The sequence below is a fragment of the Pelodiscus sinensis genome, chromosome 4 (genome assembly GCF_049634645.1).
Source record: "Pelodiscus sinensis isolate JC-2024 chromosome 4, ASM4963464v1, whole genome shotgun sequence".
NCBI lineage: Eukaryota > Metazoa > Chordata > Testudines > Trionychidae > Pelodiscus > Pelodiscus sinensis.
In genome coordinates, this window is record NC_134714.1 from 76,088,838 (window position 1) to 76,115,402 (window position 26,565).

At 43.9% G+C, this 26,565-nt stretch overlaps 1 protein-coding gene across 6 annotated transcripts in view; it reads left to right on the top strand.

Annotated features, from left to right (window-relative positions):
- The window catches only part of TRIM44 (tripartite motif containing 44), a 103,619-nt gene that overhangs the window by 64,905 nt on the left and 12,149 nt on the right, over positions 1 to 26,565 (top strand). For 3 of the 6 annotated variants that reach the window (XM_075927486.1, XM_075927492.1, XM_075927488.1), the window contains one exon: positions 25,957 to 26,078. The exons of 1 other annotated variant lie outside the window; for it this stretch is intronic. In XM_075927486.1, coding sequence (XP_075783601.1) covers positions 25,957 to 26,044 — 88 coding nt within the window. In that variant the 3' untranslated portion in view covers positions 26,045 to 26,078. Of the gene's footprint in view, positions 1 to 25,956; positions 26,081 to 26,565 lie in introns of those variants that run through there. 2 more of the 6 variants (XM_075927487.1, XM_075927490.1) reach the window with 1 other exon arrangement.

Below are 26,565 nucleotides of genomic sequence, written 5' to 3' on the forward strand. Positions count from 1 at the left end.
GACAGAAAGCAGAAGCCTCTTGGAATTTCTTTAAATTAGTCTGACGTTTCATATAATAAAATAAGTAACCAAAACCATAAGCTTGTGTTATATTTCTTCTTCAAGCATCATGGATACAGAGTTGTAGGTATCCCTTAACATCAATAATGCATCAATATTGAGATTGGGAGAAAAGGGATCTCTCAGGCAAGCAAACATCCCCTTATTCAAGGACCAAGGTGACTAAGATTCAGCTTTGGTTGGGAAAGGTTTTCTGTAATGAACAAATTTGAAAAACTGTGATACTTTATGTGTAATATCTCTCTGCAGAGATGAAAAGAAGAATTGTAAACCATTAAGACGGGAAGATTATAGACAACAGAATACATGTTTTACCCAAAATGTGTAATGGTCACTTTTTCCCTCCAAGGACTTGGGCTTAGAAATTCCAGTAATAACGTGTCTACGAGTTGTTGGTTTTTTTTGTTTGTTTTTTTTTTACCAACATTTGAGAATGAAAGATGATGCATAGGAAATTTTAGGTGAATACAAAAAAGCATGCACAACCAGAGCCATATTTCAGTACACAGTAGACAAAATCCCACATTTCATAGCTGCTCAGCTAATGCGCTCACAACTTAATACATATAAGTTTAAAAAATACCTATTTTCTGTTTGGTGCCAAACAGTAGGTAGCAACACAATAGCATTTTCCAAATATATAAGCCAAATGGGACTCTGCATTTGCAGAGATAAAGTTCCACTTTAGTAAGTAAACAAAAAATATTGAACATTTCTCTTTAGGTTGAATGATGTAAACATTGCTCCAGCTTTTCTATGTATGGTGGCACACTTTTTCAGCATTAACATATTATTTCAGTACAGGCAGTCCCCGGGTTACGTACAAGATAGGGACTGTAGGTTTATTCTTAAGTTGAATCTGTATGTAAGTCGGAACTGGCGTCCAGATTCAGCCGCTGCTGAAACTGACCGCCAGTTCTGACTTACATACAGATTCAACTTAAGAACCCCAAGCGTCCCCAAGTCAGCTGCTGCTGAAACTGATCAGCAGCTGATTCCAGGAAGCCCGGGGCAGAGCAACTCTGCCTTGGGCTTCCTGTAGTCAGCGCTGGTCAGTTTCAGTAGCAGCTGACTTGGGGACGCCTGGGGCAGAGCAGCTGGGCTGCTGCTGGGTTGCTCCAGTAGCGCCGAGGAGCGGCGCTACTGGATCAACCCAGCAGCACCCCAGCTGCTCTGCCCCAGGGGTCCTGATTCAGCTGCTGCTGAAACTGACCAGCAGCGGCTGAATCAGGATGCCTGGGGCAGAGCAACTGGGGTGCTGCCGGGTTGGTTCAGTAGTGCCCAGAGCGGCGCTGCGGGACCAACCGGCAGTGCCCCAGCTGCTCTGCCCCAGGGTCCACAACAAAAGCCTGGTCTGCTGGGGGGGGGGCACACTAGCTGCGCCCCCCCCTCCCCCAGCAGACCAGGGACACGGGGAGCAAAGCCACAGCGGCAGCGGGGTGCCACGCCTCTGAGGCTTTGCTCTGGAAAAGCCTCAGAGGCGCGGGACCCTGCCACCGCTGCGGCTTTGCTCCCGGTGTCCCTGGTCTGCTGGAGACGGTCCCCAGCAGACCAGGGGCACCGGGAGCAGCTTTTCTCGCCCCGGAGGTCAAGGTGGCGGTCCCGCTGCCTGCGAGCTCCGGGGCGAGAGAGCCCCATTCATAAGTGCGGATCCGACATAAGTCGGATCCGCGTAAGTCGGGGATTGCCTGTATTACTACCAGCTAACTCCACTTTCATTTGTTGGGCAAAGTTTCCTTCAAGTAAAAAGTGTGTGTAGTCTCCATATGGGATATCAGTAAGAAAAAAAATTAGCAGGGGGACCTGCATGGGTTTGAAAATAGGTAATACATAGATTAAAAGAGATCACTGGATTATCTAATCTGATGGCCTGTGTAACGTAGGCCATAGAATACCGGTTTCTCCAATAGTGAGCTCAGTAACTTGTGTTTGACTAAAGCATCTCTTCCAGAAAGTCTCCCAGTCTTAACCTGGGCATTTAATTAAGGAGTAGGAATGCATATAGTTAACTGGTGGGCTGAAGCAGACTCCTACCAAATGTGGGTAGGGGATTGCTCCAGCCCAGCAGAGCCTGCTGTGGGGGGGATGACAGCTCCAGCCTATGCAGAGCAGCCCCTGCCCACAGCAGCATTCTGTGGAAAGGGGCAGCTGAGCCAGCCCCCGCTCATAGTGTGTGTGGGGGGAAGATGCTCCATCCCACCCTCATTTAAGTGGTTAAACATAATGTTTAGCTGATTAACTGATTAAATGGGATTTTACACCGCTATTAAAGAGCTGTTCTTCTCAGTGGTCTGTTCAAATCTAACTCAGGTTAAACCTCCCAAATCCAGGATTTTCTGGTTTGGCAACATCCATGGTCCAGCACACTATGAGTGTGTGCGCAGAGCGGCCCGGCCGGCTGTGAGCAGTTGCTGTAGCGCAGAGCGGCCTGGCCAGGTGTGAGCAGGCACTCAGCCACGTGCTCCGAGCAGCCAGCGGGCTGCACTTTATTCTTTTATAAAAATGTTCTGGCAGGCCACAAAAAATTCGATCAAGCCACATGTGGTCCCCCAAATGCCAGTTTGACATGCCGGCTGTAGACTGATTAAAAAACTGTGACTTGATGATAGATATTTGGTAGTATATGAGGTGGCTTGATGTACTCTAATTCCTAAGGGAGAGGTGAATTCTTTACAGAAGTCCACCACTGCAATAATTTCCCCTGCGGCAGTTTAGCAGAAAGGCCTTGGATACAATGGACCTCAGTTCCTGTCTCCTCCTTAGAGGGTCTCCCTCCTCCAGCTTTCATAGTGTCTCCTGCCCTCTTCGTTTTGGTCCTTTTTAGGAGGCAGTGATCTGTCTTTTTGTGTGTTGTATGTTGTTGGTTACTTGTGATCATTGCTAAATAAAAGCACTAATGGGGTTTTACTGTCTATTCGTATGTGAAGAAATAAGGGGATCTCTGTCATTACAAATGGCATCATGAGGGTATAAAAGGAGGCAGCCATTCCATTTGGATGGCTATAGTTTGGCTAAAGAAATGTTTGTTTGCTTTCACTTTAAAATTAGGTGGACATAAGGGAAAATGTAGGGTAAACAGGTACTTGTATATTATGGCGATGAATGTGACATGCGATGATGGGGGCACCTAGGTTTTGAGAGTGGGAATTTTTAAGGCACGCTTTGCCAACCTAACTTTGCATCCAATTGATGTCCATAGCAAAACTCCCATCCTTGACTTTTTTGAGTGTGTCAATGTCTGCTTTTCAGTATATTTTCCAAGTCAGATTTAGCGGCTCAGGAATAAGGCAGAGATTGTCTGTCTCTCTAGTGAGTCTCTTCATCTACAGTCACCATGCTGCCATGAAATCAACTGAGTAAATTCTTTACCTCTCAGGTGTATTTCCATGGTCTCTTGCGACTGAAGGGCACCTAGTATAGAATGCCTGCTTTTTTGCAGTATCCAGCCCTTCAGTTTGCTTGTGCTATAGCCCAAGCACTTTGTGCTCCTATTCTCTTGTGAAATGGCCACTGTTGGCTCCTGTTAAAGCATTCCATTTTCTGAGTAGCAGGGCTGATGCTTGGAGAGAGAATTCTCTTTTCCTTCAAAAGCAATGTCTCTCTGAGATGCAGCAGCTTCTTAGAATTTTGTCTTCCCTCCAAAAGCTGATGCACAGACGTTGAAAGTTCCAAAGCTATAATTGTGCAATATATACATTTAGTAGAGATCCTATGGCATTTCTCAGTGAGATTGAGGGTCATCCCTCTGTGTCCAGGGTAAGATGAAGGTCAGTTAGTTTCACATAAAGAGAGTATTAAATGTGTGAGAGGTTGACTTATTTTGAGTAGGGATGTGAAAGTGTAACCATGTACGCTTTTAAACCAATAATCCTGGACTCATTGGTTAACCTTCACAGTTCCATGCAGGCTCCCAGCTCCTGCCAGCTTCTGCCCCTCTCCTTCCCGCTGCTGCCTCTGATACAGAGGCGGCGGCCGGGGGGGGGGGGCGGGAGCTGGTACATACAGGCCTACCATGTCTCAGGGTGCTGCCTGCTGCCCCCCTCTCCTGTGTGTATAACCACTGAATTTTTCAGCAGTTACATGGTTAATTAATTAAAATGCATTTTAACATCTCTAGTTTTGAAGTGAGCCTTGCTTGCCTTCAGACTTCCAAAATATATTTCAACACCTCGATGATTGTGATAAATTCTACAATAGCAGTTGTTGGCAATGTCAAGCAACAGTGGTCACTCTGATATTTGCAGCAAAGTTTCCATGGTAAGATTTTTGGTTCCCTCCCTAAAATCCTCAAGATATATTTTTTTCAGGTTTTCAAATAGGATTCCCAATATTACAAGCCAAGCCAAGCTTTCATTTAAAAAAACAAAGTCTTTCTGCACAGAGCCAGATCTTACATTTTAAGTAGGTGAGGTTTTGTCAGTGTTAAAACCAGAAGTTTTCTACCTAAGAGGCATGTAAATGAGATGTCACAAGTCTTGTAAATCTTGTGGGTCTTGCCCTCCTGCATACCTAAGGAGGTTCTCAGAAGGGGTGACTGCATATTCTCTGCCTGTGCTTAAAAAATCAAGGGACCAAAATCAGTGCTAGTGATGTAAAGCATTGGAACCATACGAATTCCAGTGGCATTATATCCATTTACTCCAATGCTTGAAAGTTCTGTCAGTGGGCTTTCCCCTGACTAGGTTAGGAGCGTGTAACCATTTCTTGCATAAGGGTCGGGATGTCTTTGTGTTTTCTTGTATCTTTGATTGCAGGGGAAGGAGGGAAATGCATAGACTTGAATGCAACTTTTTCTGGCAGACTGATCTGGACAAAACTGCTAGTGCCGAAGAAATAGTGATTAAAATATTTGTCTGCATTACAGGCTGTGAGATGAATGGCTGACAAACTTGTTTCTGCCCACAGCTTGAGGGAGACTAGGTAGGCATCTGGCACAGAATCAAGGATAGTGAACCTGGACAATGGACTCATTTTTTTCTTCATTAAAAGTACAAACAACATTGGGGTTTTTTTCTTGTTGCCATTTCTTGGTGAATAGCATAAGGTAATGGAGTCCTGCCTCCGGGGCATGCGAATGGTGAGTGAAATAAACACACAGATTCTCAGAGCTATGCAGCTCTCTCATTTCTGCCACAGGGAAGCCACAGCTATTGCTCGCCGTCATGTTTTTAAAGTAATTTTAGTGCTGGTGAAAGCTCCAGTAGTGCAATTTTGACCTCCTCTGTGCCTTGCTGATATATATCAGTGTTCAACAGAAGAGAGATGCCCATCTAGGGAAGTTCAGGGTTAGGATTGGGTTAGGTTTAGGTTGCATCTAGCTGACTTATATTTCATCCAGGGCCTCCCTCCAGCACCCCTCTTCTGCCGCTGGTAAATGTTTCAACTCTGTTAACTAATCTAATGCAACGTTGGAAATGAGATGTAAATGGTTTGTACAGGACCCAGTTTTTTTCCTGGCTGTTGAATAAATTAAGAAAGTAAATTTAGGCTAAATATCAGGATTTTTTTCTACCCATCTGTTTTGATATATTGTGGAGTAGTTTCCTAGGGAAAGTGGTGAAAGTTTTACCTCTTCAGGAACCTAAACCTAAGTTGACTAAAGCACTGGTAAATATACTGTAGGAAACTACCCTGCACTGGCCACAGAAAAGAATAAGACCAAATTGGCTCAGATTTAGAGGGGGGGGGGGGAGAAAGACCTATATTAGGATAAAGCAGCAATAATTTTACAGGAGATTAAGAGCATGTGCACTTAGATCTCCTTAGAGCCTTTGAAGAAGCAGTTTGCCATTATGAAAGTCTTCCTTTAATTTATGTGTTGCACACGTTTCCTTATTATCACTTTTATAGACATGGAATCCAGCAACACATTACTTTTTAAATGACCTGCCATTATGAATGCATTTGCTGCTTATTGTAATAGCACTGATCATAATGAATTTAGCTTGCATTCATGTGAATGTCACTGACACTTTGGATTGTTTAGCTGTAATTTATAATGGTAAATGGACACTTAAAAGCATTACTGTACCTGCATGCCCATCAGTCTACTAAGAGAGGAAGGGTTAAGTGTGTGTGGATGTCAGGCTCACCCTCCAACGTGTGTAATCAGAAAGCTGCCCCCTGGTTCAGAATTAGTGATCAAACGTTCAGGATTGATTGACTATTCCTTGTAACAGCATATACCCTATGCACTTTGCCACATATGCTACTTGCACATTAGTGTTCATGGTATAGGTGTTCCCCTGTGAGTCAGCAGTTGGCTCAGTTTAATGGGACACTTACTGTATCAAATATCTATCTTAAGTTTTTCAGGCCAGGTGAAGAGGAAGGACATTCTCTTAAATGTATCATAAGGAGCATTCCTTGCTCATTTGCTGAATGCTGTGGGTCATTCCCCTCACATATGCAGGCTTTAGCTGAGAGGGGCTGGCACTGAGATGGTGAGCCTGCTGTCAATGGATAAACTCTCCAGTTCAGTGATGCAGAATCGGTGCTCAATGAACCGAGAGAAAGAGATAATTTGGTGGCAGATGTTTGTATCTCAGAAAGTACAGACATCTAACTACTGATATGAATTGTATTTTGTGGGAGATGGAGAACAGAGGAGGGCAGAGCAGAGGGGACCGGAGAAGTTAAGAGGTCATGTAGGCCCAAGAACAAAGGGTACCAAATGCTAAGCTGAGGCATTTTGGCTCTTCGTAACTTTCTTAATGTAGGAAATGAGCTGCATTGGGTGAGTCCCATTAAAGAACAAAAGCTTGTAGGGCTGGCTGCATGTGTGGCAGCAATGAGTACTTCTTGACCCCTATAAGCTCAGTCTTCTAAGTGATAAGCATCTCCTGGGAAGCACTGATTGGGCTCTACTCCCAGGCTGTGTCTACACTGGCATGAATTTCCAGAAATGCTTAAAACGGAATACTATTCCGTTTTCAGTTTTTCCGGAAAAGGAGCGTCTACATTGGCAGGCTGCTTTTCCGGAAAAGCCCTTTTTCCGGAAAAGCGTCTGTAGCCAATGTAGACGTGCTTTTCCAGAAAAGAGCCCCGATCGCCATTTTCGCGATCGGGGCTTTTTTCCAGAAAAGACTACTGGGCTGTCTACACTGGCCCTTTTCTGGAACAGTGTTCCGGAATAAGGACTTATGCCCGAGCGGGAGCATAATTTTCCGGAATAGCGGCAGATTTTGTACAGTAGAGCATCGTTGCTTTTCCGGAAATTCAAGGGCCAGTGTAGACAGCTTGCAGCTTATTCCGGAAAAGCGGCTGATTTTCCGGAATAAGTGGCCCAGTGTAGACACAGCCCCAGGGTAGGTCTACACTGCATTCCTTTTTGGAAAGAGGAATGCAAATGCAGCCGAACAAAATTGAAATTAAGCAGGGATTTGAATTTCCCATGCTTCATTTGCATAATTGAGGCCAGCCGCTTTTTCGAAATACCCTATTTCGAAAAAAAATGCTGTGTAGAGTAGGTGAGTCGAGAAAAAACCTTTCTTTCTAAATAACCTTTACTCCTTATAAAATGAGATTTAAGGGTTATTTCAAAAAAAGGGTTTTTTCTCGACTCACCCAGTCTACACAGCAGGGTTTTTTTTTTAAATAGGGTATTTCAAAAAAGCGGCTGGCCGCGATTATGCAAATGAAGCATGGGAAATTCAAATCCCTGCTTCATTTGCAATTTCATTCTGCTGCATTTGCATTCCTCTCTCGAAAGAGGAATGCAGTGTAGACATACCCCCAGGGACTTCAGTTGGAGTGAACAGCATAGAAACCCACCAGAAAATGTTAGCACGTGATTGGACCTGTGGACTGCCTGCACCTCCATGTATGAGTTTGCTATTTTTGTAAAGGTAGAGAAACAGAAGTACAGAGACTACTGAGTCAGTCATAGCTGGGATTACAATTTGGAAGACTTTCTCTCTCTCTCTCATAATATAGCTCCATATGCAGACCTGAAAACAGGAATCCCCACCAACTGGTCATTACTTGCAGGCATGATATGTTCATACTGCATTCTGGGGCAATATATTTCTTAAAGTTGTACCCATTAAGAAGGTCTTGTCCCCATCACAACAGGTAGATTAGATATATACGGAATACAATTACAAACAACATGTCTGGCACATCCACTGATCCCAATGTTTGGCTCCAACCAAGAGTGGAAAATAGTGAGTTGATGCCTCTGAGTTAGCATAAACCAGAGCATTTCATTTAATAAAGGCTCGCATCCCCTGAGTTCTACTCACTTGAATGTAGAGTAACCTTTGGACCCTCTTATGCAGAAGAGAAAATTTAACTTGAGTGTTTTGACTAAACATACCAGAGAGAGAACTCTAAATTGTGAAGAATAGGCGGAGCATTGGCTAAATCTGAAATGGAGGGAAAGGGTTTCTCTTAGTCATTGTTCTTGGTTATTTTTCAGCTGGAGACATATAAGAACTAAGGCCTGCTTGTTTCATGGCTGCAGCGATGAGTGGAAACGTTCAGTAGCTAGGCCCACTTCATCAGAAGTATGTGTGAGTTGCTTGAATGCTTTTGCCCAAATTAATCTCTGATGTAACTCTGATGGCTTCCACAGAGCTCCAGCTGTATCTCAGTCTGAGGACCATGATCTCCAGACACAGTTATTTTTAGTTTATTAGAAATGAGGGTGAAAGGGTTAGTCTGGTTTCCAAATGAAACTCAAACTTTGCAACCAAAATCTGTTCTTTAAAGTAGTAGGATTCTGGGATAAGATCTTGCAAGATGCTGTGTCCTCATACCCCATTCATTTGAAATTAGGAATCTGATCCTGTAAAGTGCCACACCCCCCCAACTCCATTCAAGTCATGGCCTGAGGTTTTTGACTTTCTGCCCATTCTGAAATTCAGAGCAGGTTCAACGACAGGTTCATAAGTGATCAACAGCCCGTCAAATCAGTGTAGACTGTGTTTCAGGTGAATCTCTTCCAATTTATAGAGGCAATCTGAAACTTGATTTTTTTAAGTTCATTTCAGCCCCAAACCAAACCACATATAGCATTTTAGAAGAGTTTTTTACCGTTAATTTTTGTAACTGTTTGAAGATTCAACTCAAAGCAAAACACAAGAAGTGGGATGCAAGCATGTATGAAAATGGAAAGAGAAGGAAGGTTCTCATGAAAGAAAACCTCTGACTTGCACTCATCCCTAATTGTAATAGGGCACATGGGCACATACGGTGCCTGCGGTGGTTACTACTGGTATTACCAGTGATGCCTAGATACTGTGGAAGATATTCTTCCCCTGTGCTTTGCAGGCCTGTGGAAAGCTGACTGGCTAGATGGTGCTGGCCCCTCCTTGTTTCCAGGTGCTAAACTGCTTTAAAATATGTTATACATTAAATGTTTCCCTAGGGTGTTTTAGCATAAGAAATTGCTGAGGATTCTTCAATGATGATAGCTGTGTCGATGTGCCCAGGAAATCATAAATGCAGGGGATGTGGTCCCGACTTAATTTCTTTAGTAAGATGTGGTCTGCACTGTGGGAATGTTGGAGACCTCCTGTACTACTTGACTACATATGCCTGAAATAATAGGTAGTGTTGGCAAGTATACCATGATGATACTACTGATTCTGCTAAATACTGCTTACGTGCCACCCTAAATCTTCACACAGTCAAAGCTGTTAGGTTCCAGAGCCTGCCCAATGAAATTTTGAGGTAGTTTATGGTATAAGGCTTGGCCAAGCATAGTCCATAATGAATCCGTTTTTGGGGGGGAGGCAGCCATCATCAATGATGTCTTTTATGGGAGTGCAGAAAACAAGAACCAAATTTCCCCCACCCCCATTCATAGCATAGTGTTGTTCTGCCTACTGTGTAATTTTCTCTGCTTCTCCTGCCTCTCTGGCTTTGTTCAAATGAGCTGAGCCAGCATAAAGAGATTTCACTGCTAGAGAACTGGGGGCGTACTGCATTCCCAGAGACAGACCTAGGTTTGATTGATGCATCAGGGAGTTGGAATAAGATCTGATAGCTTTGTGGAATCACTTTAAAGAGAACCTCAGAGACTAGAAACCAAATTATAAAGGTGTAAATAGCCTAATAAAGATGTCACGTGAATTTTAAAGAGGTGTTTCCCCTCCAAAACATGTAGAGATGTGGCTAAGGATGTGGTCTGAGCTTTGCATAATCATATTGTCTTCATATCGTTTTATTTTTATAGCTATTAGTTTCTTTTTTTTTTTTAAGACTGTATTTTCATGTAAAACTTACTATATTAACTGGCAGAATGGCTAAATGGACATCTCTGGGCAGTCAGTGTGCGTGTTACACAAGACTGGGGCTGGGAACCGTTAGCATTCAAGAGCATTCCCACTTGTGCAAAGATGAGGTTTTAAATCTTTACAAATTAGAGACATGGGAGTGGAGTGGTGGTGGAGGGAAGGCCGAGAAGGAAGTGATAGTGGTGAATCTTCATTCCTCCAATGAAAAGTATTGGCAATCCAGAACCTACTTCAGTAGCTAGAGATATTAACAAAAGCCCACTATTTTATTATTAAGAGGACATGGAAAAAAGATATTTAGATATAAGAGATTTGAATACCCGATTCAAATTAAAAATAGTGGGAAATTAGTGTTCAAAGCTCGTAGGTGGCTTTAAAAATTGTGATCTTAGGCTGTGTCTACACTAGCACTTTTGTTGTTGTAACATGTCCCTCGGGGTGCAAAAGAAACACACACCTGAGCAACATAAGTTACACTGACAGAAATTCTGGTGTGGACAGGGCTGTGTTGGTGGGAGATAGCTACTGTCCCTTGTTGGAGTGGTTGCATTATGTTGACAAGAGAGCTCTCCACAGAGATCTTACAGCAATGATGCACCTGTGCCCACTGTAAGTTCTTTAGTATAGAGGTGGCCTTAGATAACAGAACAGTATTAATTACAAAAGGCTTTCAAGAATTAGAGCTAAGATCTAAGTGCAGAGTAACTGAAGAGCAAACCCTGAAGTCCTAACTTAGTATGTAGTTGGGGGAAAAAATCCCATTGAAATAGATAGGAATTTTTTGCTTGAGTAAACATTAGGGTTTATCCAATATAACAGCAGACTCGTGTTTCTAAGCAACCAGGTGAGAGACCTTTCAGGGTAAGCGACAGACTTGACTGGTGCTGCCTCTCTCTTTCTCTTGAGTGGTTCAGCTGAATCCTGCTAGCAGTGTTAAATGGCTCTGTGCTATAGTACTAGAAATTCTGTGTATTGACATGTGTGTTAAAGAAAGTTAACCTGGGTCAGCTTTGTGCCCACAAATAATTGTGGCCCTATTTTATTACACTCAGGATGGTGAGAGAGAGTTGTTTTTCCTCCATGATTTGCAGCCTTACACTGGTCATCTAGTTCCTAAGAATTGCACTCGTAAGTCAGTCTTAACCAATAATTATTTAAAATGTGAAGTAAATAATTGGCTATTAAATTAGATTCATCATTCTGCTTTTGCATGCAATGGTAGCTGTAAATGCAATTTAAATGTATGGTTGAGAAATGGAAAATCCTTGCTGGAATCTTTTTTTTTTTTTTTTATTCCAGATATTAGGTACTCAAGGTCTGAAATCCCTCCAGATGGCTGAGTGACCAGTCTTTTTCTTCCCTCTCTTGACAGTAGTGTTGCTTTCATTAGTGAAGAATGGAGGAAGGAAAACTTACAAAACTAGGAGAGGAGGACTGTCTTTCATTGTGTCTAGAAACTCTAGATTCTTCCCTCAGCCCACCTTCGTGATTTTCTTAAGTATGTTTTAATGGCTGCTTGACACTGGAAAGAGAGTGTCTAAGCATGAGTTTAATTTGTCACCCCTGCTTGTGGCCAGAAATGACCTTGAGGCTTGCTTCTCATTGTGACCTGAAAAAAGAACTCTGCTTGGTAGAAGTGCAAGATAATGAGCCCAAGTCATTCCTGTGCAAAACCAGAGAAGCAGCAGCTAGCATCTCTTCTATTCTAAGGCAAAGAGGCTGGCACAATGCAATATGAGTAGCAATGTCATGATCCTTGTAGTCCACTGGTCCCCAATGCGGTGCCCGCGGGCGCCATGGCGCCCGCCGGGGTATTTGTGTGCGCCCGCCAACGACCTGGGCCGGCCCCAGCACATGGCGCACTGGAGGCGCCGGCCCCAGGCGCACGACACGCACCGGAGCCTGGTGCGCGGCGCTCGGGTGGCCCCAGTCCTGGCCCTGGGGCACATGCCGGCGCCGGGTGCAAGGGAATCCCTGCCCCTGGCATGCCCCACCCCCCCGGGCACCCAGCGCGTGAGTGGCCCCGCCCCCGGGCGCCTGGTGCGTGAGTGGCCCCGCCCCCAGGCGCCCGGGAGCCTCTAAAGGTTGGGGACCACTGTTGTAGTCCATTGTAGGGTGCAGAATTGCCAAAGCACAAGCCTATCTGAGAACATCCCTGAACCAGGGCTTTCTGTAGGAGGAGCTGGCTCTAGGAAAGGTCTCCTATGCTGCAGGTATTCCTTCAAGTAGGAGCCTTGTGAGCCCTGTGCATTGGTTTAGCTAGCAGCCAGTGGCTGCAGTGCAGAGGTAAATTTCTCTGTTACTGGGAGATAGGAGTTTATTGGAGGTTATTCTTTAATTTATTCTAGCTCCTATGTACTCTGTATACATGCATTCTCTCATACACATATAATGATTTAATGAGCAAGAAGTAGCTGAAACATGCTGCATGCCTTTACAGCATTCCTTGGGTTTATGTGAGTATGTGCAGTGCTGGGAAAATAACCCCTGAGTGTTGGCAAGGTAGCGGGAAGGAACTAAGTGGTGAGCGCAGATTGGACTGTGATTTTTCAGTAATAGGATGTTATGACACATTTTTATATTGCTATGTCTGATTTTGTAAGCAAGTTATTTTTAAGTGAGGTAAAACTTAGGGTATGCAAAACAAATCAACTTCCTGAAAGGGGTACAGTGGTCTGAAAAGGTTGAAAACCACAGGTTAGAGGACCTGAAGATAAGAGGGGGAATCTGTGTTGGTCTCTAGTTCAGGAGCCGCTATCATCCTTTCCAAAGGTGACTGCAGACAGTGGGTGGGTGAAGCAGTCCCTATTTTTAGAGCTAATTGTGCTCAGTTGTACCAGTGTAGGACAGGAATTCATTTTACTATTGTATCTGAGGGTGCAGTTTGATCCACATATTATACTGCGCTGTGGGATCCTAAGATGCTAGGAGAGGGTTTTATGGGGCAAGATTTAGCATAAATAGAGCATTTGCCTTATTTGCTTACTGAAATGAGTATGCAAGTATATTCTAACCTGAGATAGTAACAGTGATTGCATTTCTTACATCCTTCGCACTGGAAGTTATCTTTTGATAAGCCATATAAACAAATGAACTGACGAGTGACGGATCTCAGCACTTTTAAATAAGTAGAGCTGGTGTAGGTCCTGAGGAGACTTGGGATTTGTGCAGGAAGAACCTAGTGCTTCTCAAGGCTAGGATGGATGGCAATCCTTGAGTTCACCCAGCCTTCTCTGATAATTGCTAATATTCACTCCGCCACGCCTCTTTCTAGGTATATTTTCTTTCTGATGTGGCTCACATCATGAGGTTTAGATTTTATGGGAGAAAAAGAGATATCTCAGGGTGAACTAAAGGCTCGCACGCCCATATGCAAATTTAGAGATGGGAGTCACTCTTCACCGCCTGTCTACTATTCCCTTATTACATGGCATGGGAACATTCCTGAGGAACGGGCTCATATTTTCACAAATTCTCTGGGGAACAGGATTAAACAGCACATTCAAAAAAAATCCTGTGGTTTTAAGAGCAGAAAATAAGGAATTTATGGACGTAATTATCCATTGTGAAATATTCCTTCTATTTTAGCCCTTTTCTGAAGAGTGTTTAAATCTGTTGCTGGCTAACACTGCGAGGCTAGCGCCCCACACCCTAACCTCTACCATTGCTGGATTTTTGGTGCTGAAACTTTGTTCAGAAACACAGTTCAGTCACATTTATATGTTGGGAATTCCAAAAACTGCAGAAATTCCAGTATCTAGCTAATTGGTTGAATTGTGTATCCGTCCCTTTAATTGCTGGACATGTGTATCAGCATTCTTTCTGATAATGATTCTTTCTTCCTCCTGGCTTTGTTCTCGCAGATAAAGCATTTCAAAATGTTGAACACAGAATATAGAACAGCAGATTTTACATTTTGTGAAAAATTGAACATGAATGGTACAGAATAGGGTTGTCTTTCATGAGGCAGTGAAATGACTGTCTGTCAGCTGCTTCTCGCAGGTCAATTTTGTCAGGGAGCAAGGCTGAATTCAAACTAGTTTGACATCTGCAGTACAGTGAAATGATTACGCTGTCCTGAGAGTCAGGCATTGGCACTGGAGGTATATGTGAGGAAAGGGTGCCACTAGTGGCATTGTGAACAGTGCTCAGTAATCTAGTTTATATGTTTGGTTCTCCTTGATAGCAACAATTAAGCTTAGGTAGAGGTGTCCTTTCCCATCCCTGGTGCCTGTGTTCAGCCTCTTTGCACTCCTTCCCCTCTTCAGTTTGTGGTAAAGCTCATCATGCTTAAGCTCAGCTTTAGAAGTAATTTTGGTTTGGGGAAAGCTTTCTTCAAAATCCACTTGACAGTTTTGAGTTTGGCCCTCAGGAGGCAGGGAAAAAGGACCTTTTACTGTTAAACTTTGCAGGTGCTTCTCTTTACAGGTTGGTAACTAAAAATGCCACTGCATTGAATACTTAGAAGTACATAGCGCAGAGTGGTGTATGCGTGCTTTCCCTTGTAAAATAGCAACATTTCTTGTAAGAGTTTTGTGTAAGAATTGAACCAGTGTACTTGATATGGACAGTACATTAGTTTCCTTAAGATCTGTAACCTACAATTTGGTGTTATGATTCTCAGATTCTTAAGGGCATATGTTGAAATAGACAAGCAGGAGAGAGGGAAGGAGCAATTTGTGAAATTTTTACTTGGATGCTTTTGAAAATTGTACTTGATGCTTATTGTCAGGAAAAGGATTCCAGCACCTCTCTAACCAGGAAAGCCTGCTCTATGCTGTTTCTTTCAGTGATAAAAACAAAAGAAAATCTGGGAGCACTATAAGGAAAACAGATGAGGGTTTTTTTGGAAAGCTTTAAAAAAAAACCAACACTTCTGCAAGCCCTGAACACTGAATGGCAATAACTGGACCATATTTGTAAACTTGTTCAGTCACAGCTTTATTCTGTGATGTTTCATCCTCTACCCAAGAAATACCTTCCCTTGGCATGACAATTGGGGTAATACCTTGGCTCTATTGAAGTAAAAGGTAAAACTTTCCCAGACTTCAGTAAAGCTGGTATTTCTTGTGGCTCAATCTAACATCATATCTACACTACTACTTTAGAAGTGTGAGGAGACCCCGGTACCATAGCAATGCTCTTTATTGCTATCAGGATGTTAACTGTCCGCACATTGACGTGTCCACAGCTTTTGCAGAATTCAAATAGAGGGTTAAAAGCTGGGCCCTGTCTATACTACAAACTAGAACAGAATTCCTACCATATCCCCAACCTAATTCTCAGAGCTATCATACCTAAGGTTGCTTAACAATCAGTCAACCACATTGTTTTCTTTTAGCGTTCTTAATAAGGAGATGACTGGCATGTCAGCACATGAAATACCACACTAGTGAAGGCAAAATTAATTTCTGAGGCTTGTATCATTATGTCTGAGGAGAGAGAAAGAAAGTATGATTGTTCATATAGCCATGCAATCTCTTTCTAGTCAGCCACCAGTCTGTGGCCTCTGGTGTAAGAAGGACTTGGTGTTGGTTCTATGGGGTGACGATAGTTTTAGGCAACACAAGTTTAAAGATTTAGGTCTTGGTTTTTAGGAAGTATTACAGTTACTAAGTAACCCAGCAATGCTAGAAATTTACTAATGATGCTGTAAAAATTGGAACTAGTTTATTAGATCGTTAAAAAGAAAAACCATCCTGCTTATCTGCCTTGTTAAAAAAAAAAATTCACAGCTTTTTCCTTTTGAAAAGTGTAAATTCAGTGTGCTAGTTTTTATCACCATGTTGCATTCAAAATAGAAGAAGGACTAAAAATAGTTTCCTAGATGGGTAGGTGCAGTTTTTCCTTTTAAGTAGCTTGATTTTTTTTTCAAAGCCTAATAATCTTTTTCCTCTTTACTAAGCAGAATGATCTAGTCCATCCATTAGTAACTGATTGTCTCTTGTCTCTTACAGCACTAGTAAGAGCTCTCATTTCTACCCCTTGTTATGTTAAAATGCCACTTGGGGACATTCTGAACACAGCATCCATCCATTGGAAGGAGAGAATTCCATTGAGAATTCCAAAACATGTATGAGCCTGAAATCTTCCGCATAATCCATTAGAGTTCATGTATAATTTACTTTTTATGTAACTGTTTTGGTGCTGTGAAGTATCTTTAACAATAACTTGCTTGCTTTAAAAAGATAGCAATGACTGTAAATAGATAACATGCTCTTGGAACAGTGAAACCATTTGCTGCTTCATTAATTTATAAAATCTGCTTAATTATAAAGCAAATAAAACCGGTTTATTTTCTCCAGTAGCCAAAGAGAAGAGATTCTCAGTAGATCTTGGCTGCTTTGGACCAGAAACACAATCCAGTGTTTAGACCTTACTGAGAAGGTGTTTAGATGTGATCTCAAATACAGTGTTGTCATGCAGAGATGCTGTCTACACTGGACTTTTAGACCTAAAGTTTCCCTTCAGTACAACTACATACTTTTAAATATCCAGTCTTGCTCCAAGCAGTTCTAGACAATATTGGCAACTCTCAGGACCTTGTCTACACTAAAGCTCCCACCACTACAACAGTGGGATATATTTTTAAAATTAGTCTAGTATAGACCAAGCAAGGGAAAGAGGAAATCTCTCCAGGACTAAGCCTTCATGGGACTTTATTGACTAAAGTGAGATGGAGAACAAGAAGGTTGGTTACAAAAAAGTGAAAGCGGGTTAAAATAAGTAGTTAACCTTTCAGCCTATTTTCCCCCTTCATCAAAGGGAGATGTAGGATCCACGTTGTACACCATCTTTCTGGTAACCTGTGTGAAATGAGTCAGTGGTCTGTCTTCTGTTCTCTTAGCAAGAAGCTCTCTTCATCACAGCTAGCCCCACATTGGCAGTCTTAATGGAATTCCTCTGTGTGCCAAGAGGGGTGCCCTCTGAAACAAGACTGAAGACAAGCTAGTAGGAGATCACAGGCATTGCTGAGTGGGAAGGAAGCTTGCATTGCTGCTGTACCTGTTCAGTGAAAGTATTGAGGGCATCATTCCTGAAGGCGGTTGAGCACCGCACTTTCCATGAGCCCTGAATTCATCGAAGGTACGTCTACACAGCAGCATTATTTCAGAATAACTGACGTGCTTTTTGTTACTTCAGAATAACGTCTGCACTACAAGCCTTTATTCCAAAATGATGTCAAGCTGGAAGACTTCTTACTGTGATTCATGGTAATCCTCATTTCACGAGGAGTAAGGGAAGTTGAAGGAAGGCTGTTCTTCCTTTGACTTCCTGCTATGTAGACAGCGCCAAAAGCCGAATTAAGGTATTTTGACTTCAGCTATGCAATTGACGTAGCTGTAGTTGCTCAGCTTAATTTGACTTTAGCCTTGCTGTGTAGATATACCCTAAGAGATCTCAGCCCAACAATATGCTGTGCCTTCCTGTGGGGGATGGCGAACTGTCACAGGAACAGAGATGATCGTCGTCACGTGCCAGGGTTGTGTTACTGCAGCTTTTAGTAGGATCTCAATCATCCATCTGTCTCAGAGGATTTTGCATGTCTGCTCTCTTGATCTCCAAGGGAAAACCTTAGGCAGTGAAAAGTATTCCAAGATCTCCCTTGCTTCCTGCTTCTTATCTGCATTCTCAGAAATGAATCAAAATTGTTAAAGGAGTTTGTGTTTGGTCCTACGCTTTAAAAGGCTGGAGGGGAAGAGCAGGGAGGAAAGAGATGAGATATATTTATAGACCAAGAACAGACTTTTCTCGTCTAATACTTCAAGGTCTTATTTGAGCAGACAGTCTGGTGAGAAGAAGAGTTATAGATGTGTCCTACTCCCCTAGCACCTTAATAATAAATACTGATGTTATAACTAATACTCCAAAAGAACTTAGTGTTGTTTTTCTATTTTATCTTCATCTCTTGCTACAGTGTTGTGTATGTGTGCCTTTATATTGAGCTGGCACCTTTCCATATTTAAATGGAAAAAAATAAACAAAATAAAATGCAGGTTTGGGCAAATGACAGTGAATTTGATTAGACACTTATCTCCTGTCTGGGCTGTACAACTCTTTGCCTGTTAGGACAAGTGAATTTTAATGAAATCTGGCACCATTCTTCTACCAGCCACTCAGGGAAACTTTTTTTTTTTAATTTTATTTTTCCCCAGTGAGGGGAAACTCTCTGGCTTGAGCGTTCATGCTGCCGAATAGCTAGAAATAACAATGTGAAGAATTAGGAGATGCAGTGTGTTCCAGTGGCTAAAGATTGTGACTAGGAGTCAGAAGACAACCTGGGTTCTCTTCCCAGATCTGCCACTGACCTCAGAGAATTCATTTGGCTTCTGTTTCACCCTCATTCCCCCTTCACACACACACTTCTTCTTGTTCATTAAAATTGTAAGCCCTTCAAGGCAGTGGCATTCTCTCATTGTGTTTGTGTGGTGCCAAGTACGGTGAGGCTCTGAGCTCTGTTTGGGCCCAGAATTGTACCATAATAAATACAAATAGGTGGGGAAAACTCTGGGCAAAAATGTACTATTTCTGCTTTTCATTCTGTAACCTTTTGTTTCCAGGAAATGTGTGGCTATTCTGCATATTTGCATACAGAGAAATCATAATGCCTGAGACTTGCTGCAACATTTGCCTTCTCAGTGAGAAAAAACTTGTGTGAATTTTTTTTTCTTCCATAGACATTAAGTGATCATTAACAAAGAATACAGAAGAAGTTAAGTGGTCTGATGATGTCTTCCATGGTCCCAGTGTTTTAATTTTGCCAAACAAATATGAAGCTCTCTGGCAAAGGGGGAAACTGCAAGCTTAGGAGCCTGATTTTTCTTGGCTCATCCCCCGAAATGTTCTTCCCGGTGATATGCACAAGAATTATCATTCCAAACATGCTCCCGATTGTGTATAATGTGTAAAAATGTTTTTGAGAGCCCTGGAGTGTGGATGCATTGCATGAAACATTCTCGGTCTACTTTTAAAACATCTGTGTTTTTGCTGCCTCCAACAGGATTGCACTGAAAGTGTTCCTGATTATTTGAAACACAAAATGAAGCGTGGGACTAACAGACCTCAGTGGGATAACTTTTTTTTATAGGGCTGGCCAGCTTATTGGCTTGGTTTTCCCTTTCTTAAGAGCAGGGCCTCTATTCTCAAAAGGTTCCACTGCTCCCTTCTCACTACTAATTTCCCCTACCGTCTTCAAAACACGCCAAATGCCATCTTAGACTAGGCAGGGGTGAAAATAACTTAAATTTCTTACAGGTACTGTTGTATTACCTGGGGATGGGGGGGGAGGGTGTCAGGGCAGGTTTGTTTGGGGCTTACAAACCAGCTAGGACTGTGGAAGGCAGGCCTACAACCCTGCCCCCTCTGCTGATGCCACCTCTCCCAGTGAGGGGAGGAGGCAGGGCAGTGTGCCAAGTGCACATATCCTGTCCCTGGCCCTGCCCCAACCTCCCCGGCCCTGGAGGAGGCCGGGTTGAGGACTGGGGGCAGAGTATGGATGGGGCCATGCCTGGAAGTTTGGGAAGGCAAAACCTTCCCCTGTGTTTGTGTGTTGAGGACAGTGCACAACATGGGTCATTCACTCCTCTGTTCCCTGCTAGGGATGTTAGCATGTAATTGAATAGTCATGTAATCGCATTAATTGTTAGCAGTTACATGACTATTCAATAGCCCCCAGGGGCAGGGCTGTCAACCAGTGTACTCCCAGTCCCACTTGTGGGGAATCCACTGCCTCCCTGCATTGCTGCCTCTTTATCAGACGCAACAGCTCAGGGTGGCAGGCGGGCACTGGTCCATGAGAGGAGCCAGTTTAAAAACCGGCTTCCTGCACAGACCAGCTCCTGCCTGCCACCCTGCAGCAGCCCCTGTCTGCGGGGGTTTGATCTCCCTGTGGACAGAGGCTGCTTCGCGGCAGCCTCCCCTTCTCTCTCCCTCTCCCCCTCTTCCTTGGCGCTACTGCCTCTGATAGAGGCAAGAGTGGGAGGGGACCGGCTTTTAAACTGGCTCCTCCCCCCCCAGTACTGGCCTCTGCCTGGTTCCCTTTCCTTCTCTCCCCTCCACTCCCCCGCACCCGCCTCTGTAGATGGCAGCAAATGGGGGGAGCAGGCAGGTCCATGGAGCCCCCCACGTCTCAGCTCTTGTCTGCCCCCTCATCCTCCACGCTGCTGCCTGCCAGGGGTTTGTGGGGAGCAGGCTTCTAAGTCTCCTGGGCACCAACTCCCACTCCCCGCTCCACTTGCTGCCTCTGGTACAGAGACTGCAGGAGTGGGAGGATGCATGTAGTCGACACAATTTGCCCAGGCTTATCGATTAATCGTGTAGTCGTCTACATGATGACATCCCTATTCCCTGCCTTCCCCAGCGTGTTCTTTCCTCTCACTCCAGAAGAGTGACAGGAAGGGGAAGAGCAAACAGCATCTTGGTAAGAATTGAGGGGGACTTCAGCCCTCTTCCCTCAGCCCTCCCTACATGGATCCTTGGGGAGGGGTGCAGCTGGCATAGTCCCAGATTGGTGGGGAAACACGCCCCCTGTCAGCCCTTTAACCTGCCTGGCTGCCTGTTGCTTAGCACACCAGCCTGCAGGGAAGCCCTGGAAGGCCCACCTGGAAGCGTGCCGTGCATCCTTTTCCTTGTCAGAGGAGTGTACCGAGACGCACTACCTTACTTTCACTTCTGAGAATAGGGATGAAGATCTGGCTCCTTCCTAAATATAGAGGGAAAATATGGAGCAGTCCTACACGAACAATGGGTTGCATTAGGTCATCAAGTAGATCTCCCCCAACTTTATGTTGAAGCTTATCCCCAAATTGGCCAGAAGGGATCCCTTTGGTGTGAGGCATTCCTTTTCTCTGGGGACTGAGCACCTTGCCAGCTAGGGAGCAGAGGTTTGAACTGTTGGAAGGACTCAGTTACTTGTCTTTTGCCCAGTTGCAAGTACACTCAACTCCCAGAGGAGGACAGGTCTGATAGAACTGAAGAGATTTACCAAATTCAGCCAGATCTCATCAGAGGCAGATAGAACAAGCAGGGGCGGCCCGTGAGCCTAGGCGAGCTAGGCAGTTGCCTAGGGCGCCGCTGCTCCGGGCGCCTGATGATGATGATGTCACGGGATGCCGGGGGCACCCCGTGATGACGTCATGGCCATTGACGGCAGTGCAGGCAGGGTTGGCGATTGCGCCGCCCCGCCTAGGGCGACAGCTGCTGTAGCCGGCCTTGGGCCGCTCCTCAGAACAAGTCAGGTATATTTATTAGGCATGTGCTTGAATAGGACACTTCTGTGGAGCCAGCCTTAGGAAATGGCTGTCTCTGGTGTCCCTGCTAGAGAATGATGGTTTGGGCTAGGAGCTGTCTTCCATCGCCTCCCTTTGAAAGTTGAGCCATCAATTCAGTCTTCCCAGGACACCCAAGAGGGGATTTCCCCTAGACCCCTTTAACTGAGGGCATCATGTACTCCAGGACCACTTTCCTTCCATCCTGCAAACCTTTGAAAGAAGATTCCATTAATTGCTGAGTTTGCCCCTTATCCCCCTCCCCCAGCCCATCCAGTTCTTTTTCAGAAACTGTCCCACCCTTCAGTTGCAGACTGATGACTGTTTCTCCCTCATTTCTCCATTTATCCCAGCAGTTGTCTGCAGCTGTGCCTGTGTAGCTGCCATCACAGTATTGATGTCTTGCATAAACTGGGAGGTTGTTCTCTCCCACCCTCCCTCCACCCATCTCCTTCAAATGATGGATAGGCTGCACAATAGACTGTGGAAGATCCTGGGGACACTTTCCCCAATGCCTCACAAAATAGAACAGACTTCCTGAGATTCTCACTGCTGTAGTGAGTCTCTCTGCTACTGTTTAGTATAAATGCTCAGTGTAAGCCTCAGGTTCTTATGGAAGACAGCCCGTCGCCACCCCTCTTTAGTTTGGTCACTTTGGCACAGCTTGTTACGCAATCACGCATGCAGTATTTTTATGTGTAAATCATTTGCATACCTAGCCAGACTGCTCTGTAGAGCTACGCCAACTCTATAAAAATATGATCAATAATGTAAATCTCAGTATTAAAACAAAAAATGCAAATTAAGTAAGAGCTTTATTTCAAAATCAAGAAGGGGCCGCACACATGTAGATCATGCATAAAATACAATATGATTCTCAAAGTGAGTGTTCTCTAAGTAGGGATTCACTCTGCACTGTGTACACCTGCTTCTATAGCAGGGCAGACTGCTGGTGTGTGGAATAGCAATTGCTGTCCTATATATACAAACAGTATATAAACATGATAGAGTACAACAAGCACGTTGTTGGAGGCAGTGAGGTTTTGCTTGTCAGCAGCAAAACCAGATTGCATACAGCTGTGTACGCATACTTATGCAGAAGAGGTTTTATATGTGATGTGTATCCTGCATGACATTCACTTACTTATGCAAAATGCTAGTGTGGTGTAACATATGCTCACTTAAAGTGGTCTGAGAAGTCTCTTGGTTTTAAGTAATGGTTAGTTTGTGGCTTAATGAAAAAGTATGGAGTAAAAGCCAGAACAGGGGATCGGGAGCCTAGCTTACTGGATTCCATTCCAAACTTTGCCACTGACCTGTTCTGTGACCTTCAGCAAATCCGCTAACCTCACTATGCCTCATTTCTCCTATCTGAAATGAATATGGTGATACTTGCCTTTCTCATAGGGCTGTTCTAATGTCTGTTGAGTTCCTCTGATGAAAGAGCCCAGCAGAATTGGAAAGGTATTGTCACTATCTTCCAGGCTTTTCATCTTTTACAGATCATGTTCATTTGCAATCAGCTATCTAACTATTAGCACAGATTTTAGCAAATCAAGATGAGGCAATGGGACTCCATTCTTTTGTCCCCTCACAAAGAGGAATGTTCTTTCAAGACTTCAGCACAGGGGCCAACCAGATGAGCTTTTGTGTATGTTGAAGATAGCTTGACAGCAGGAATATTCCAGAGGCAGAATGGGTGCAATTGGTCTCCCTGGTGCTTTTTGAGAACACCTGATTGAAGGTGCTCTGGGGGATGTTCCAGGAAAGATTAGTGTGCTGGAGGAGTCTCACTAGTTCCCCAGGAAGGATTTCAGTGTTGCAGGGGGACATAGATCCTTTCTCATTTGAGTTGCTAATACATGAAAGCTGCGTTCAGTGGATGGCTGTTTCACTGAGCCTGCGTGAAATGATTTTTTGCAGTCTCAGTCTCCACAGACAAGTATCTACAAGACAAGCCACTACCACAGATGGCACTAGTTGACCCTTCCTGCCCATCTCAGCAGAGACCCAGGGCTGACTAGACCATGAACACTGACATTCATGCCACTCATTCCCTAGCAACGTTCCCTGCTGGCCTGGGCGTTGTGGGGGAAGTTTACATTGCTCTTACCGTTGCTTCAGCCTACTCTGTGGATAAATAAAGCTTCAATCTGATGGGCTTTCTGTCTAGCACGGGTCAGTAGCACAAAACAGAAGGGACCAAAACAAACAAATACATTCATCAGGATGGATTAGGAATTGGTTTAAGATTGCTAATTGCCTCCGCTTGAAGTCAGTACTCATGTAACGGAAGAAGAAGGGTGTAAGCGAGCGCTGTCCTCTGTGATTAACTGGAGCTATGTCCCCTGCTGCTGCCTGCCATGTCTTACTAGTTCCAATTTTCCTTTTCCTGAGGGCATGTCTACAATTAAAAATAGTGTCTTCACTGCAGACCCTATTTATGCCAGCAGGAGGACTTCTCCCTTTGGTATAGTAGGTATTCCACCTTCCCAAGAGGTGGTAGTTAGGTCAATGGAAGAATTCTTCTGGCAACCTGATGCTAGCTATCCTGGGGATTATGTTGGTGTAGCTGTGTCTGGATTTTTCACATGCCTGAGAGAGGAAGCTATGCCAATGTACGTTTCTAGTAGAGCCCAGCCCGGAGTTTCCTAAGAGGGAGATGTACTTGGTCATGAAAGCTGCTCACAGCTGGATGCAGAGTTCAACACATTGCCAGATGAGCAGATGTCTTGTGTGGAAGACAGATTAGTGCAGCCGTTCAGAGATTAATAGATTTAGCCGGAATCCTTGGTTGCTGTGTGCATGCTAGTTTCTGGTTTGTGTACTGCCAATTTCATTGTGAAATAAGATTTCCCTCACCCCCACTGTGTTGACGCTGCTCTTCCTGCCTATTTGTGTCAGCAGGCCGTTCCATCTAATCTCATTATTGTGTTGTTTTTTATATTAGTTTATACGAGTAATAGTCATTTATGGTGCATCATTCAAAGTTCAGTTCCTAAGGACATTTACCTCTGAGGTGATTATTACTGCATAGAGACCCTAGCCAGTAGGACAGAGCTTTTATTTTAATGGCATTAGTGAGAAGTGGCGGGAAAGCAGGGCTGAGCATCTGTGAAAGTAAAGGGGGTGCTGAAGTTGTGAAATTCTCAAATGTCACACTGTGCACAGGCAAGCCAGAACATCTAGAGATGTATGAACTTATTAATCACTGCAGGGCAGCTGCCAGCTCTCTGGCTTTAATTGGGGGCCTTCTAATTGAAGCTGATTTGGGAAGGGGAGGGGCAGTGCTATTAGGGGCTTTGTCTACAATGTGAATGGAGTGACTTATGTTGTTCTCTCCCCTCCTCCTCTCTGCCCCAAGATGAACGTTTTGCTTTGGCACGGGGCAGTGTAAATGGGCAGGAGGCTCTCCTGTCAACAACGTGACGTCCGCTCATAGGGGTGGAATTTTGTCTGCAAAAGTGCTGCCAAACAAAACAGGGTTTAGCTTGCCCAGCTTTTTAGTGTAGACAAAGCCTAGAAAATTTTATTCCCCTCCCAGTGAGGCTGAAGACAAAGTGAGGTGTGAACTTAACTCGTTTGCCGAGTGATTTGCAACACTGGAGAAAATAATGTTACTCAGCACCACTTTCCTTCAGAGATTGGATTGGTCTATATTTATCTCTAAATTTCCTGTTGCCCAAGCCCTCTATCTTAATGATTTTCAATCCACTGCATTTTTATTAAAGACTCTCATGGAAGGAAACTGCTTCAGAGAGCATTGCTTTTCAATATCCCTGCCCTGAGAGGAGGGTGTGAGAGTTGGGGAGGAAACAGCTACTTACTCAACAGGGAGAGGTGGCTTATGAAGTATGTATTCAAGAAGAATGGTGGAAAGCATATAATAAATTCCACCGACTCTCTAATAAAAGAGGATGCAGGTCTATCTAAAACAAAATACCCACATAGACAAGAAAACTTTTGCAGGGGGTGCACCGCCTCTCCTTTAATTTAACAGAAATTGAGTCCTCATTTGTCTTTCCCCGTTGTATATAGTTTTCTCCCACAATTTTTTATTTTTAAGTGGTGGTTCTGTGCCATTTGGTAATATGGTGCCACCACCTGATTAACCCATATTCCCAAGAGCATGTGAGACCAGGAGCTTTGAATCTGATATTGCACTGACATTACATTATCCTTTAGTGTTTTATTTCAGTCCTATGGGTGCATCTTGCTGTTGTATAACTTTGTATACCTGTTACAAAGTCCGGCCTTGTCTCCAGAGGGAGGCTTTTTTGCAGACCATCTGTCTCTCAGGTGGCAGGGCTGGCAGAGAAGATTTTCCCCGGTGTATTGTTTACATGCTCTTTGAGCTCTTTCTCCATTTTTGTTTTGTTTGATAACAGAGCTGATGCTTTCCCTCCAGCCTCACCTTCCCGCACAGACAGGCGATATGATGACAAGGACCCATCATCAGCTAATGGGCCCTGCTGAGACAAGACAGGTTTGGCTGCAGTGGAGACCTTACAGGTATTTTTCATTTCCTCATCAACTGCTGCCTCTTACATTTTCAGCGCAGGAAAAGATAGGAAGGACCTTGCTCCTCCGGTGACCTCCCAAGTGATGGCTGGGGACTGACTGACTGGGAATAAATAGAAGCACAAACTAATTTATTTTGGGTTTTACATTGCACCCTTCACCATGTATCTGAGCACCTTTTAATGCTACGTTAAGCAGTGTAACTGGCCCATGTTGCCTTCTTCAGAAAGAAGTAAAGTCAATTCTAAGGTCCTTTGGCGATCTCCATCTAGGCACTCAAATCCCACTGAATTTCAATGGGATTTTGGAGGTCTTATTCCCTTATGGATCCTTTTGGAAATCCCAACTTTAGCCAATATATGTTGGTTGAAAAAAGTCTCAAGCTGAACGTGGCAAACAAATTATAGTTCCCACGTTAAAGTCTGGGAATTATATGCCCTCCATGTTTAATCGCCTCACCCCATTTTATATTCCAT